Raw genomic sequence first — 13,708 nt, 5'->3', positions numbered from 1 at the left:
ATTTTGCAAATGCATTAAATTGCAACGATTTTCATTTTAACGTGATTAAGATACTCTGGGGTAGGACTTGTTACCACACCAGGTAAAGTGTGGTCTTTGTGCACAAAGTAGTAATTGTTGATTATCGATATTTGATTGAAAAAGGGAGACCTAAAGCCCCGATTTATTTTGGGTGGCGTGGGTAGTTCTCACAAGTAAGTAAAGGAAGACCTGAAGTCCCGATTTATATTGGATGGCGTGGGTAGTTCCCATGAGTAGGTAAAGGGGGACCTGAAGCCCTGATTCATATGGTGACATGGGCAGTTCCCACGAGTAGGTGATGATGATTTAGAGAGTAAGCCTAAGGACTATACTAAACCTACCCGAGGATGATGCTCACTTGTGGATTTTTATTACACAATGCATGACATTAACTCTTGAAATTTACTATTGAATGGCAAGTGAAATTTACATATTCATTAGTGATCGGTTATTTCATATTTTTATGTTTGAGATTTTTCATTTTACATTTGCCATTGGATTTACTGTTAACTGGATATCGAAGTTAAAAGATTTTCTAGTTACTTAAATACAACCGCTTTCATATTTGTTTATTTGTGATTTATTACTTTTAAGACTTGCAAGGTACAAAAACAAATCTCTCAGTTTTATAGAGTGTGTTTTCTACGCTTACTCGTGGATTTATAAACATTCCACCTTTATGTTTGTTTTCCCTCCTCGCCTGCTCACGGGGTTGATGATCACTAAGTCTGTGAGACTCACACCCCTCTTAGTTCTCCTTTTTGCAAATAGGGATAAGGCTAACGTGTAATCATCGGTGCATATGGTTCACCGTAGATTAGGTAAAGATATCTCCTAACCCGCTCCAAGTCGCTCCATTGCTTAGGGTTGTGTCATAACGAAATTGTTGGATGTTGAAAAATATTGTTAACTCATGACATGAATTATTAAAGACCTTGTAATTGATATTTAATTGTTATTATTTTGAATGGAGCAAACAGTAGTACAATTATTAATATTCACTTACGCACGTGGATGTGTATTTAATGAATCTAATGGAAATCTCAAATGAGGCTTGTTCGGGACTTAGCAAAATTCCTCGAAAGTCTCGAACGTCGGTAGAGATCAAAGACGGGTGGTTACAATATTGGTATCAGTGCCCTAGGTTTAGAAAAGTCTTAAGATTTCTTGTGTTGTCAGCGGAGTGTTAAGGGTAGTGTAGAGTCTTATCCATGGTTCATGACTACAACATAGATTATGGATAGAAGGCTACACAAACTCCTTAATCTTAGTAAGCCACCTTTATTAATTATTTTTAATAGTTATTTGAAGGGTGTTTGTTTTTGTCTAGGTACGAAGATGTCGTCTATGATATGAGCGGCCTTAAGAGGAATTAGAGGGTTTAATGCCCCAGATGACACTACGGAGGGACCATGTGCATCTTTCTTTAAGAGTAGTGGGAGAGATGTACTTAGAGGTCGAATCGTCGGGCCTCAAAGTAGTCAAAGTTCTAGTGAGATGAGAGCCGGTACCAGTTTTGGGGATATGGGAGGTGATTATCTTGAAGTACCCACTGCCACCCTGGAGGAGATAGCGGCTGTATTGCGAGGGTTAACACAAGAGTTTGCAAAGTTCAGGAGATAGAGAGTGTACCAACCAAATGAAACAATGGGTTCTAGTTTTGAAGATTCGGATTATCAACCTTATGAGGAAATAGATCAGAGAAATGTTATGGTGACTCTAGGTGATTTTATGAAATTGAAACCCCCTTCCTTTTTGGGTATTAAATCAACAGAGGACCCACAAGTATTTTTAGATGAGATGGACAAAATTTGTACTGCATTGGGTTGTTCTAGTCGCCGGGTAATTGAGTTGACAAGCTTTAGATTGATGAAGGTAGCACAGATATGGTTCGCTACGCTCAAGTGCTGTAGACCTTCTGGTTCTGCTCCACTCACTTGGGAAGAATTCACACAAGTTTTCATGGACAGATTTCTACCTGAAAGCATGAGAGACGATAAGGCACAGAAGTTTGAAACTTTAATGCAGGCGCTTGGGATGACAGTGTCAGATTATGACATCTAGTTTACTCAGTTGTTGAGATATGCCCCGTATCTAGTTCAGACTGAAAAGGTTCATTAAGGGATTACATGAGCCAATATACAGAATTCTAGTCTCTCAGAGATTTACATCATATCCCGAAGTAGTTGATGCTGCTAGAAAAATTGAGGCGGGACCTAAAGAGGTTGGGGTGGAAAGAGAGAGGAGTAAAAGAAATCGAGGTGAGGGATCTTCTAGATATAGAGACCCTAGTAGGGGTAAAGATGCTAATATAGTTGGACAACAAAGTCGAAAGGATGGTAACTTCTTAGAGGGTCAGCATTCTCTAGTCCACTGAATCAACGAAGAAATTTTTAGTTTCGTAGTCCCTCACGTAATAGTGATTTTAGTGGGATTAATTTCAGGCGAGCTATGAGTAGTGGAATGACTAATTCAAATCCTAGACAGAGTGGTCAGTGGGATCATTTTTTCACTTTTTGTGGTAAGATTCATACAGGGCCATGTAACCAGATGATGGCGTTCTGTTATGAGTGTGGGGGAATTGGTCATGTGAAGAGGGATTGTCCTACCTATAGACATAACCAGGAGATGGCTTGTGGCTCGATACGATCCTATTTTGCTACCGCACCAACTAGAAATGTCAAGAGGGATAAAGGAAAAGGGGTAACTTCCTCGTCACAAGGTAGATCGACAAGGTCAACTCAACAAGGTGCTTCTGGAGAGGGAGAAGCTAGAGTATTCGCTCTGACACCATAAGATGCTCATGTCTCGAATGTAGTGGTAACAAGTAATCTTTTCATTTGTGGTTACGAAGCATCAGTTTTATTTGACCCAAGATCCACCCATTCTTTTGTGTCTTCAAATTTCATGCCTAAATTAGGCAAGCACTATGAATATATGGATGAACCGTTAGTAGTAACCACCCCGTTGGAAGAATCGTATGTTGCAAAGTATGTGTTTCGCTTTTGTGTGGTCCAGATTAAAGATAGGGACACTTGGGTGGACTTTGTGTTAATGACAACATTAGGATTCGACGTGATACTGGGAATGGATTGGCTAGTGTCTTGCTACGCTAATGTAGATTGTTATTGCAAGTTGGTGAAGTTTAAATTTCCTGGAGAGCCGTCATTTGTTATTTATGGTCACAATAGCCATTTGGTTGATAGTGTGATGGCTATAATTACTAGAGAAGTACAGAATGAAAAAGAAAATTTAGTAGCTACATCTGTAGTAAATGAATTTGTAGATGTGTTCCAAGAAGAACTGCCTAGATTACCTTTCAAAAGGGAAATCAAATTTCGTATTGATTTGATATCAGAAACGCAACCAATATCGATGCCTTCGTACCAAATGGCACCGGCAAAGTTAAAGGAGTTAAGGGAACAACTGTAAGATTTAATTAACAAGGGCTTTATTCGCCCGAGTGTGTCACCTTGGGGAGTGCTAGTGTTGTTCGTAAAGAAGAAATATGGTAGTCTCATGCTATGTATAGATTATTGGCAGTTTAATAAAGTTACGATCAAAAATAAATATCCATTTACTAGAATTGATGATTTGTTTGATCCGCTACAAGGGGCTCAATGCTTTTCGAAGATTGATTTAAGGTTTGGATATCATCAATTAAGGATCAGGGAAGAGGATATACCCAAAATCGCATTTCGTACGAGGTATGGACATTATGAATTTTTGGTGATGTCTTTTGGATTAACGAATGCCCCTGTTGCTTTCATGGACTTGATGAATAGGGTGTTCCGAGCATACCTGGATAGATTTGTGGTTGTGTTTATTGATGACATTCTAATATACTTGAGAAGTTGGGAAGAACACAAACAACATACAAGGATCGTGCTACAAACCTTATGGGAGCATAGACTGTATGCGAAATTTCCTAAGTGCGCATTTTGGTTGAGTAGTGTTGGTTTTCTAGGACATATTGTATCTAAGGATAGAGTACAAGTTGATCCCAATAAAGTTGAGGCAATGAAGAATTGGGCTAGACCCACGACAATTATAGAAATTAGGAGTTTTCTAGGATTGGCTGGGTATTATTGACGATTTGTGAAAGATTTCTCTAAGATAGCTTCTCCATTAACGAGGTTAACTCAAAAGGGAGTAAAATTTGAATGGTCAAAGGCTTGTGAACACAGTTTCCAAACATTAAAAGCTTGTTTGACTTCCGCACCAGTATTAAGTCTACCATGTGGGTCCGGGGGCTACACTATTTATTGTGATGCTTCAAGGGTTGGATTAAGATGTATATTGATGTAGCATGGTAGAGTCATCGCTTATGCCTCAAGACAACTTAAGAGGCATGAACAAAATTATCCTACACATGATCTTGAGAGGGCAGCGATCGTGTTTGCCTTAAAAATATGGAGGCATTATTTGTATGGGGAAACATGTGAAATATATATGGATCACAAAAGTTTGAAGTATATATTTCAACAGCGAGATCTAAATTTAAGGCAATGTAGATGGATCAAATTGTTGAAAGACCATGATTGTATGACACTATCATCCCGACAAGGCGAATGTCGTAATTGATGCATTGAGTCAAAAGTCAATTGGCAATATGGCACACATTGCAGTGGAAAGAAGATCGATAGTGCAAGAATTACATGATCTGGGTAATATGGGAGTTAAATTTGAGGTCAGTGGGTCAGATGCATTATTAGCACATTTTAGGGTTTGACCAATACTAATAGATCGAATTCGAGATGCCCAAGCTAGAGATACATTTGTAATGACGATTTTGGGGAGTGTGGGTGAGCAAGTTTCTGAGTTTGATTTTGGGTCTGATGGATTGTTGAGACATGGATCTCAAATCTATGTGCCAAACTTGGATGGATTAAGGGAAGAAATTCTAGAAGAAGCACACGTTGCTACTTATGCAATGCATTCGAGAGCCAACAATATGCCCGAATTTACATTAATGAAATTGTTAGACTCCATGGCGTACCGGTGATCATTGTGTTCGACCGGGGACCACAATTTGCTAGTTGATTTTGGAAGAGGTTACAAGATGAATTGAGGACCCAACTGGACTTTAGTACAGTATATCACCCTCAGACAGATGGTCAGCCTGAGCGCACGATCTAAATATTGGAAGATATGTTAAGAGCAATCGTGTTGGATTTTGGAGTTTCTTGGAACTTATACTTGCCTTTGGCAAAATTTGCGTACAATAACAGTTACCAAATGAGTATCAAGATGGCGTCGTTTAAGGCACTGTATAGGCGGAAGTGTAGGTCACCCATTGGGTGGTTGGAAGTTGGAGAAAGGAAATCATTGGGGACGAAAATGGTACAAGCAGCAGTGGAAGGAGTACATATAATTTGAGAACGAATGTTAACCGCTCAAAGTAGACAAAAGTCGTATGCCGACAACAGACGTAGGCCCTTGGAGTTCGAAGTAGGTGATTATGTGTTTCTAAAAGTGTCACCATGTAAAGAAATACGAATATTTGGCAAGAAAAGCAAACTCAATCATCGATATATTGGCCCGTTTGAAATACTGGAACATGTAGGAACTGTTGCTTATCGATTGGCATTACCACTGGATTTTGAAGGGATAAATCTAGTGTTTCATGTATCCATGCTCCACAAATATGTTCAAGACCCTTCGCATGTGATACAACATGATACAGTACTGTTGGAAGATGGGTTGAAGTACCAAGAGCAGCCTGTAGCCATATTGGACTATCAAGTAAAAAGACTTCGCTCTAAGAACATCGCCTTAGTGAAAGTATTATGGCGAAACCACTCGGTAGAGGAGGCAACTTGGGAACTAGAAGAGGAAATGCGAGCAAAATACCATATTTATATAAAGGTTAAATGTACTGTTAAGTGTCTCTATGTTGTTGTAATTCGAGGACGAATTTGTTTTAAGTGGGGGAGACTTTAACACCCCTCTTATAAAAAAAATGGAATGAAGACCAACATGGGCAACCGCCCATGTGGTCAATTAAAAAGTCAAACAAATATTTTAATTCATGAATGATGGTAGGGGCCTGCAAGTAAAGAGTAAACGAGAGAGAAGAAGAAAAAGTTAAGCCGGCATTGGAAAAAGGAAAAAGAGAGAAAAGACAAGAAATAAAGAGAAGAAATGATGGGGGGTCGGTTAAGAGAAAGAAAAAAGAAAGGAGAAGAAAGAGAGTGGGTACCTGGGTGAGAAAAAGGAGAAAGGAAAGAAAAGAAGAGAGGGGGAGCGGCATTTCGGAAGGTAAGAAAAAGAGAGAAAGAAAAGGAAGAAGAAAGAGAGAGAGGGAGCGACAGTGCCAGAGGAGCCAGGGGAGAAAGGAAGAAAGAAAAAGAAAGAGAAGAAGAAAGAGAAACACCAACTGAAAAAAAAGGCCGACAGCAAGAGGAGAAAATAGAGAAAAAAAAGAAGAAAAAACGGGAAAGGAAGAAAGAATAGCTAAATACAAGCACGAACCAATAGCGAAGTAGCGTCCCGTTATTGTGAGGTGAGTGTGTGCTAAATTTCAAAAACTATATCTCTGTAAATATATTATATATATTACATTTGATGGTTGACGAAATTGTGAAAACAGGAGTTGGTGGAAAGCCCTAAGTTGTTTGTGATTGCAATCAATGATTTTAAATTCAGTTTTTTTTATATATTATACTTAAGTATATATCTACAAGGTTTTAATTACGGGAAAATAAACCTTTGACTGGTTTTTCGCTTCAAAATCATACCTTGCAAGCTTGTGTGATGTTTGGGCCAATGGTCATTACTTGATTCATGGGATTGATAAAAATATTACTGATTTCATTTAGCATGTTGATTTGATGGATATGTCACTCTTTGAAATAAATTATGCATAGCATTCAAATTATGATTATATTGCTTTTTCGATCTATCATGTTTTGCAAATGAATTAAATTGCAACAATTTTCATTTTAATGTGATTGAGATATTCTGGGGTAGGACCTGTTACCACACCAGGTAAAGTGTGGTCTTTGTGCACAAAGTAGTAATTGTTGATTATCGATATTTGATTGAAAAAAAGGGACCTAAAGCCCCGATTCATATTAGGCACGAGTAAGTAAAGGGGAACCTGAAGCCCCAATTCATATTGGGCACGAGTAAGTTAAGAGGAACCTGAAACCCCGATTTATATTGAGTGACTTGGGTAGTTCCCACGAGTAGGTAAAGGGGGACCTGAAGCCCCGATTCATACGGTGGCGTGGGCAGTTCCCACAAATAGGTGATGATGTTTAAGATAGTAAGCCTAAGGGCTATACGAAACCTACCCGAGGATGATGCTCACTTGTGGATTTTTATTACACAATGCATGGCATTAACACTTAAAATTTACTATTGAATGACAAGTGCAATTTACATATTCATTAGTGATCGGTTATTTCGCATTTTTATGTTTGAGATTTTTCATTTTACACTTGCCATTGGATTTACTATTGACTGGATATCAAAGTTGAAAGATTTTCTAGTTACTTAAATACAACCGTTTTCATATTTGTTTATTTGTGATTTATTACTTTTAAGACTTGAAGGTATAAAAACAAATCTCTCAGTTTTATAGAGTGTGTTTTCTACGTTTACTCGTGAATTAATAAACATTCCATCTTTATGTTTGTTTTCCCTCCTCGCCTGCTCACTGGATCGGTGATCACTGAGTCTGTGAGACTCACGCCCTTTTTAGTTCCCTTTTTTGCAGATAAGGATCAGGCTAACGTGTAATCATCTGTGCATACGGTCCACCGTAGATTAGGTAAAGATATCTCCTAACCCGCTCCGAATCGCTCCGCTGCTTAAGGTTGTGTCATAACGAAATTGCTGGATGTTGAAAAATGTTGTTAACTCATGACATGAATTATTAAAGACCTTGTAATTGATATTTAATTATTATTATTTTGAATGGAGCAAACAATAGTATAATTATTAATATTCACTTACGCACGTGGATGTATATTTGATGAATCTAATGGAAATCTCAAATGAGGCTGGATCGGGACTTGGCAGAATTCCTCGGAAGTCTCGAACGTCGGTAGCGATCAAGGAGTAGTCGTTACAGTAAGGGTTAAATGGGTGTACAGAACAAAACTCAACTTAGATGGATTTGTTAACAAGTATAAGGCCAGACTTGTGCTAAAAGGGTTCCCAAGTAAATGGTGTAGATTATCTTGAAACCTTTGCTCCTATAGCAAGGCATAACACCAACAGACACTTGGTAGGACTTGCAGCAAAGGAAGGATGGCTAATTTGGCATTTTCATATCAAATCAGCTTTCCTAAATGGAACTATCAGTGAAGACATTTATGTTGAACAACCAGAAGGCTTTGTTGAACCAAAAACGGAAGATGTGGTATGCAAGCTCACAAAGGCACTATATGGACTCAAACAAGCCTCAAGGGCCTAGTATGAAAGAATGGACAACTATCTACAGAGTCAAAGCTTTACCAGAAGTGTAAGTGAGCCTACCTTATATGTTGAAAGTTTTATTGATTATATTCAGTTGCTTGTGTCACTGTATGTAGATGATCTTCTCATAACAGAGCCAAGTAGTGAATACTTAGATGAATTTAAAACTAAGATGAAAAATGAGTTTGATATGAGTGATTTAGGAGTAATGTCATAGTTCTTAGGACTTCAAAGCATTCAAAACTCAGATTTCATATTCTTGCACCAAAAGAAATATAGAGGAGAGTTGCTTAAAAATTTCAAAATGGATGAATGTAAAGTTGTGTACACACCTTTAATTGCTAGAAGTAAATTTACTAAGGATAATGGAGGTATTGAGGCTGATGTTACACAGTATTGAAGATTGATTAGGTGTTTACTATATCTTTCAGCATCAAGACTTGACATTATGTTTGCTACCAACCTTCTCTCCCAATTTATGCAAGCTCTTTCAAATATACACTGAATTGTAGCAAAGAGAACACTAAGGTATGTGAAAGGAACTTTGGATTTTGATCTTAAGTACAATAAGATTGAAAGTAAAGGGCTTGTAGGATACTCTGACAGTGACTGGGCAGGAAGTTTTGAAGACTCAAAAAGTACCTGTGGTTTTTGTTTCTCTTTTGGAAGTGCAGTGTTTTGTTGAAACTCAAAAAAGTAGAATGTTGTGGCTCAATCTTCAGTAGAGGCAGAGTATGTTTTAGCTGCTGCTACAACCAATCAGACTTTATGGATAACGAAAGTACTTATAGACCTAAAGTTTAAAGAATCTACTCCAACTACTATATGTATTGATAATCAATTTGCAATTGCAATTACTAAAAATCCTATAAAGCATGGAAGAACTAAACACATATGAGTCAAATTTCATGCCATCAGGGAAGTTATTAAGAATCAAGAAGTTCATGTAAAGTATTGTAGCACCAATGACCAATTGAGAGATATCTTTACAAAAGGACTCTACAAAGACAAATTTGAGCAGTTAAGATCAAAGTTGGGGATCTGCAAACTCTAACTTCTAGGAGGTGTGTTAGAATGGAAGTCTAAATTTGCAATCTTGGTGCTAAATGGTGATCACATGATAGTCACATGGTTTTTAATGGTTTTCATATGCGTGTTATGCATGTGCTTCTTAATGCTTCTTTGTTTTTCCTTTATCTTATTTTCTTTTGTTTGTTACTCAATAGACTGTTAGCCTTGATATTGTAAAAGCCACATGACTTTCTTTTATTTGCTTTTTCATTTGCTAAATGCTTGTGTAGGACCCAATGCCTTTATAAAGGTGCTGGTATATAAACCAGCTATTTCAACAATTATGAATATTCCCTTTCTCTAGAAAATATTTCTTTTTTCTCTGGTTCATCTTTATCATTTTACCAAAAGCATTTTTTCTTTCAAAACCAACAGACAAACTATGTGAATTTCTTGAACCATATACTTACAATCACATTACCTGCAATTACATTACATTGTAAAGTACTAAAAGCGACTTTATATTTTATGTAATTAAACTTAAATATCAACTCTATAATATAAGTAAGTTGATTTTAAAAGTCCAATACAACTAGATTTTGGGTTTTATGTTCAAACCCAAAACTTACTATCTAATTCCTATCTCTACAGTACAAGTTAAGAGCAAAGGTTTATACATTATGAGGAATAAAAACCCTAACCTTATGATCAGAAACAATGATCGAAAATAGAATTTCGACAATCAAAAATCGACCGAAGAATAGAATTTCGGCGATCAAAAATAAATTTGCCTCAACATACAATTTTACAAAGTAAATTCATTAAATTTATAAATTTTGTTTGGTTCTAATTTCACACAAATTGCTCTGATACCACACGTAAATTGAATCCCTAAATTCTTGTGTGAATATTAGAACACCAAAAGTATCAACTATTTATTACGTACCTGTTTAATTCATAGAGATAACCATTGCCCGCAACAGAAAAACAAAGAATTCCTAATAAAGGCTAGATCTTCCTTTTCACACTTCTCTATTATTTGTGACGGCTCTCAATGAACAAATATCATTAGAAGGGAAGAGGGACCTAGACAGATATATATAATAAACAAAATCCTTGTACAAGCTTCCCATTAAAAGCGTACTGGGCCAAAGCCTACACAACTGTCAAATCACACTAACCCAATTAGATATGCAAAGCCCATTATTAACTGATCATTTTAATATTAATTGAGCTCTCATACTTCATCTCACAATAAGACTAAATTAAATCAAAATCACCAATTAATTAATGCCCATATAACAGAAAATTCTAACAATGTATAGAAACATTTAAAAAAAAACTGATGCGAATTATATATAATCAAATAATATAGTGTAATTTAAAGTCTCAAAAGATTTTTATGATTAAACACAATGTCTTAGCAAGCATACAACTCTATATCTACCAAAATGCCAAAATAATTTGTTTGTCGAAATATCTAAATATATCCTAGCATAAGTAATTTCAAATTGTTATTACAGGATAATTGCATCTCACACATATGCATTACAATTTACAATCACTTATTGAGCTATCAATAAACCTCAACCTATACCACAGGCCTTAATGATCAGAGACTAATGAAATCTGCAATCTCTTTTATTCTTCCAATCTGCTGCAAAAACAGATCTACATCACTTGTCACCGATACTTTTATTTTTCCATCGTGACCAGGACTTCTACAGCCACAGCCCGGCAAGCCTGGGTCACCTACTTTGATTTTATTAGCCTGTCTGGCATATATACCTTCATATTGAACAGATATCACGAAATCCACTTTTAGCTCACATTAATCTATTCAGATGCCTGATCATGAAAGTATTGTTTTGGCACGAGGAGAAGAGGTGTCTTTTTCGAGAGGGTAAGGCAATGTCCAGCCAACTCTTCCATGTTAATATCTGCCTCCTTCATCCCATCAGGCAATTTCCAATCAAAACAATACAACAGATTTGCGAGTAAAATCTCTGATGTAACCGTTCCCATGTACAGCCCAGGGCAGCCTCTTCTACCAGCTCCAAATGGCAAGAACTCAAAATGTTGCCCTTTAAAATCAACGGTGCTATCAATAAACCTTTCTGGGGAGAATTCTTCTGGGTTTTCCCAGTACTTTGGATCCCTTCCAATGGCCCAAGCATTGATTTGGATAAGTGTTTTAGGATAAATGTTGTAATCATTGATTTTGAAGTGTGACATGGTTTCTCTGGCAATCAGCAATGGGGCAGGAGGGTGCAATCTCAGAGTTTCTTTTACGACCATCTTGAGGTACTGAAGCTGATCAAGATCGGTTTCTGTTACTCTTCCTTTCTTTCCAACAATGCTTCGAACTTCATCTTGTGCTTTCTTCATCAATCTTGGCTTTCTAGACAGCTCTGCCATTGCCCAGTTCACAGTAAGTGCGCTAGTGTCCACTCCGCCCAAAAACATGTTCTGCAAGACAAGCATCAGTCATCAGAGCCAGCAGAACAGAGCCTTAGTTTCATGGTAACAATCAAATAGGCAATGGCAAGGAAACTACATCTATCAATTTGTAGCCAAAAAGAAATATTAGTGAATATTTCAAATAAAATTAATTAATTAGCTTTAAATTTACAAGTTTTTTATAAGGTGCTCAATTTTGGTTTAGATATACTGTGTAAACTCGAAATAAATGACACCAAATGTGTAAATAATGCATTGAAGGGTGTTATTTGGCAACTTACCAAGAGAACTGCCTTAATATGATTTTTGGTGAGCCAAGCATGGCCATCTTCAATTTGCTCCTTCTCTATTCCGAGCATCACGTCGACAATGTCTTCCTGCAGCTTTGTCCTCCCAGGTTTAAGGTGATCATCAATTACCTGTTGAAATAACGTATCCAACTCATGGAAAACTCTCTCAACTCTTTGCTTATGACCATTTATCCTGTCCCAAATCCAACCAACGCCTGGGAAGTATTCATCTGCAGAGAACCTTCCGGCCACAATCTCAGCATCGTGAACCAATTCGTAGAATTTAGTTCGATTAAAGTCACTTCCCTGGAAAGACTTGCCAAAAGCTGTTCTAAACGTTATACTTCCGGTTAAAGAAAATACCTTCTCTGTAACATTCACTGGAGTAGCGGAGGATGACGATTGAGAGACCGAATTCATCAAGGAAGCAACTTCTTCTTCTCTGACAAACCGGAAAGACTTCACCCTTCTCACGCTAAAGATCTCAAGAACACATATTTTCCGCATTTCTCTCCAATACTCGCCATATGGGGAAAATGCTACGTCTAAATAGTTGTATGAAAGCTTCCCAGCACCTGCTGTCGGAGGCCTACTGCAACAAGCAAGATCGTTAACTTTTAAAACTTCACTTGCTGCCTCAGGCGATGAAACGATAACGACCGGTATACGACCAAACTGAAGGAGCAAGACTGGACCGTATTTCCGAGAAAGCTGGCACAGAGAGCTGTGTGGCAGTGCACCAAGTTGGTGCAAGTTGCCTAAAATTGGAAGCTTGGGAGGACTCGGTGGAAGACGCTTGAGTTCTTTCTTAACTTGAGTCTTTTTTTTGAAGAGTAGCAACAGGGGAAGAAGGAGAAAAGGAAGCCAAAAATTTAGTGGAGTAAGAAAACCCATCACTGCTTTAGCTTTGCAAACGTTTGAGCTTTCCTGAAGGGCTCTCGTCAGTCATAAAATAAGGCTACAATCTATCTATAATTCAGCAACACCACTGTGCAAGGCACCAATAATATTTTTAACCATTACCACCTATAATTAACCATTACCACCTATAATTGGCTACTTTTGCCTTTACCCTTTTTGTCGTAGCACCACCGTTTGAGAGCAATTTGGCTTTGCAACAACGAAGTCATCATGTCATTATCAATCAATGTCATAAATCTTGGAATGCTGTGAGTAGATAGACACACAAATAAGTGAATCTTACACATAAAAACATGTTGCTATTTAGATGGATTTAGTAAATTAAATAAGTTTAAAAGATAACTACAGTACGTTTGGAAAAGCTAAAATTATATGCTTTGCTTCTTTTATCACTCGTTATATATTTTCAGGATTAAGCAAAAAGGCTACATGTCAATCATGCTTTGCATTCTAGGCAAAAATATCAAATTTGTTACGTATAGGTAAAGAATCCGGAACGATAATCATCAAAGGGAGTTACATGCTATTGATGGATGCAAACTAAAAGTCCTTGGGCTTGGATTGTTTTTTGAATAGAA

General features: G+C 37.3%; 3 protein-coding genes across 3 annotated transcripts; 2 read left to right on the top strand and 1 right to left on the bottom strand.

The window, feature by feature from the left end:
• The first annotated feature begins 1,668 nt into the window (after window positions 1-1,668).
• Window positions 1,669-4,113, top strand: LOC108660710 (uncharacterized). Its single transcript, XM_018114977.2, has 5 exons — window positions 1,669-2,066; window positions 2,167-2,360; window positions 2,558-2,796; window positions 3,040-3,449; window positions 3,687-4,113. The coding sequence occupies exons 1-5, from the start codon at window positions 1,669-1,671 to the stop codon at window positions 4,111-4,113; spliced, it is 1,668 nt and encodes a 555-aa protein (XP_017970466.2).
• A 1,293-nt stretch (window positions 4,114-5,406) lies between these two features.
• Window positions 5,407-5,964, top strand: LOC108660709 (uncharacterized). Its single transcript, XM_018114976.1, has one exon. It carries the CDS (start codon window positions 5,407-5,409, stop codon window positions 5,962-5,964), a length of 558 nt encoding a protein of 185 aa, XP_017970465.1.
• A 5,109-nt stretch (window positions 5,965-11,073) lies between these two features.
• LOC18609605 (cytochrome P450 71B37-like) lies at window positions 11,074-13,196 on the bottom strand. Its single transcript, XM_018114645.2, has 2 exons — window positions 12,201-13,196; window positions 11,074-11,928 (listed from the first exon to the last, which is right to left on the bottom strand). The coding sequence occupies exons 1-2, from the start codon at window positions 13,101-13,103 to the stop codon at window positions 11,296-11,298; spliced, it is 1,536 nt and encodes a 511-aa protein (XP_017970134.2). The 5' UTR covers window positions 13,104-13,196; the 3' UTR covers window positions 11,074-11,295.
• Window positions 13,197-13,708: the final 512 nt, after the last annotated feature.

The sequence above is a fragment of the Theobroma cacao genome, chromosome 2, assembly GCF_053813885.1.
Source record: "Theobroma cacao isolate CCN51 chromosome 2, ASM5381388v1, whole genome shotgun sequence".
Taxonomy (NCBI): domain Eukaryota; kingdom Viridiplantae; phylum Streptophyta; class Magnoliopsida; order Malvales; family Malvaceae; genus Theobroma; species Theobroma cacao.
The sequence above is the reverse complement of the archived record's forward strand: the minus strand, read 5'-3'. Positions and strand labels throughout refer to the sequence as shown.

Bases quoted from the DNA above. Each gene is read 5' to 3' on its own strand.
- LOC108660710 (XM_018114977.2), top strand. From the start codon at position 1,669: ATGGGTTCTAGTTTTGAAGATTCGGATTATCAACCTTATGAGGAAATA. The intron at 2,067-2,166 runs GTCAGATTATGA...GCCAATATACAG, and splicing joins CAGGCGCTTGGGATGACAGT to AATTCTAGTCTCTCAGAGAT. The intron at 2,361-2,557 runs GTAACTTCTTAG...AGATTCATACAG, and splicing joins ACAACAAAGTCGAAAGGATG to GGCCATGTAACCAGATGATG.
- LOC108660709 (XM_018114976.1), top strand. From the start codon at position 5,407: ATGTTAACCGCTCAAAGTAGACAAAAGTCGTATGCCGACAACAGACGT.
- LOC18609605 (XM_018114645.2), bottom strand. From the start codon at position 13,103: ATGGGTTTTCTTACTCCACTAAATTTTTGGCTTCCTTTTCTCCTTCTT. The intron at 11,929-12,200 runs GTAAGTTGCCAA...CTTGTCTTGCAG, and splicing joins ATATTAAGGCAGTTCTCTTG to AACATGTTTTTGGGCGGAGT.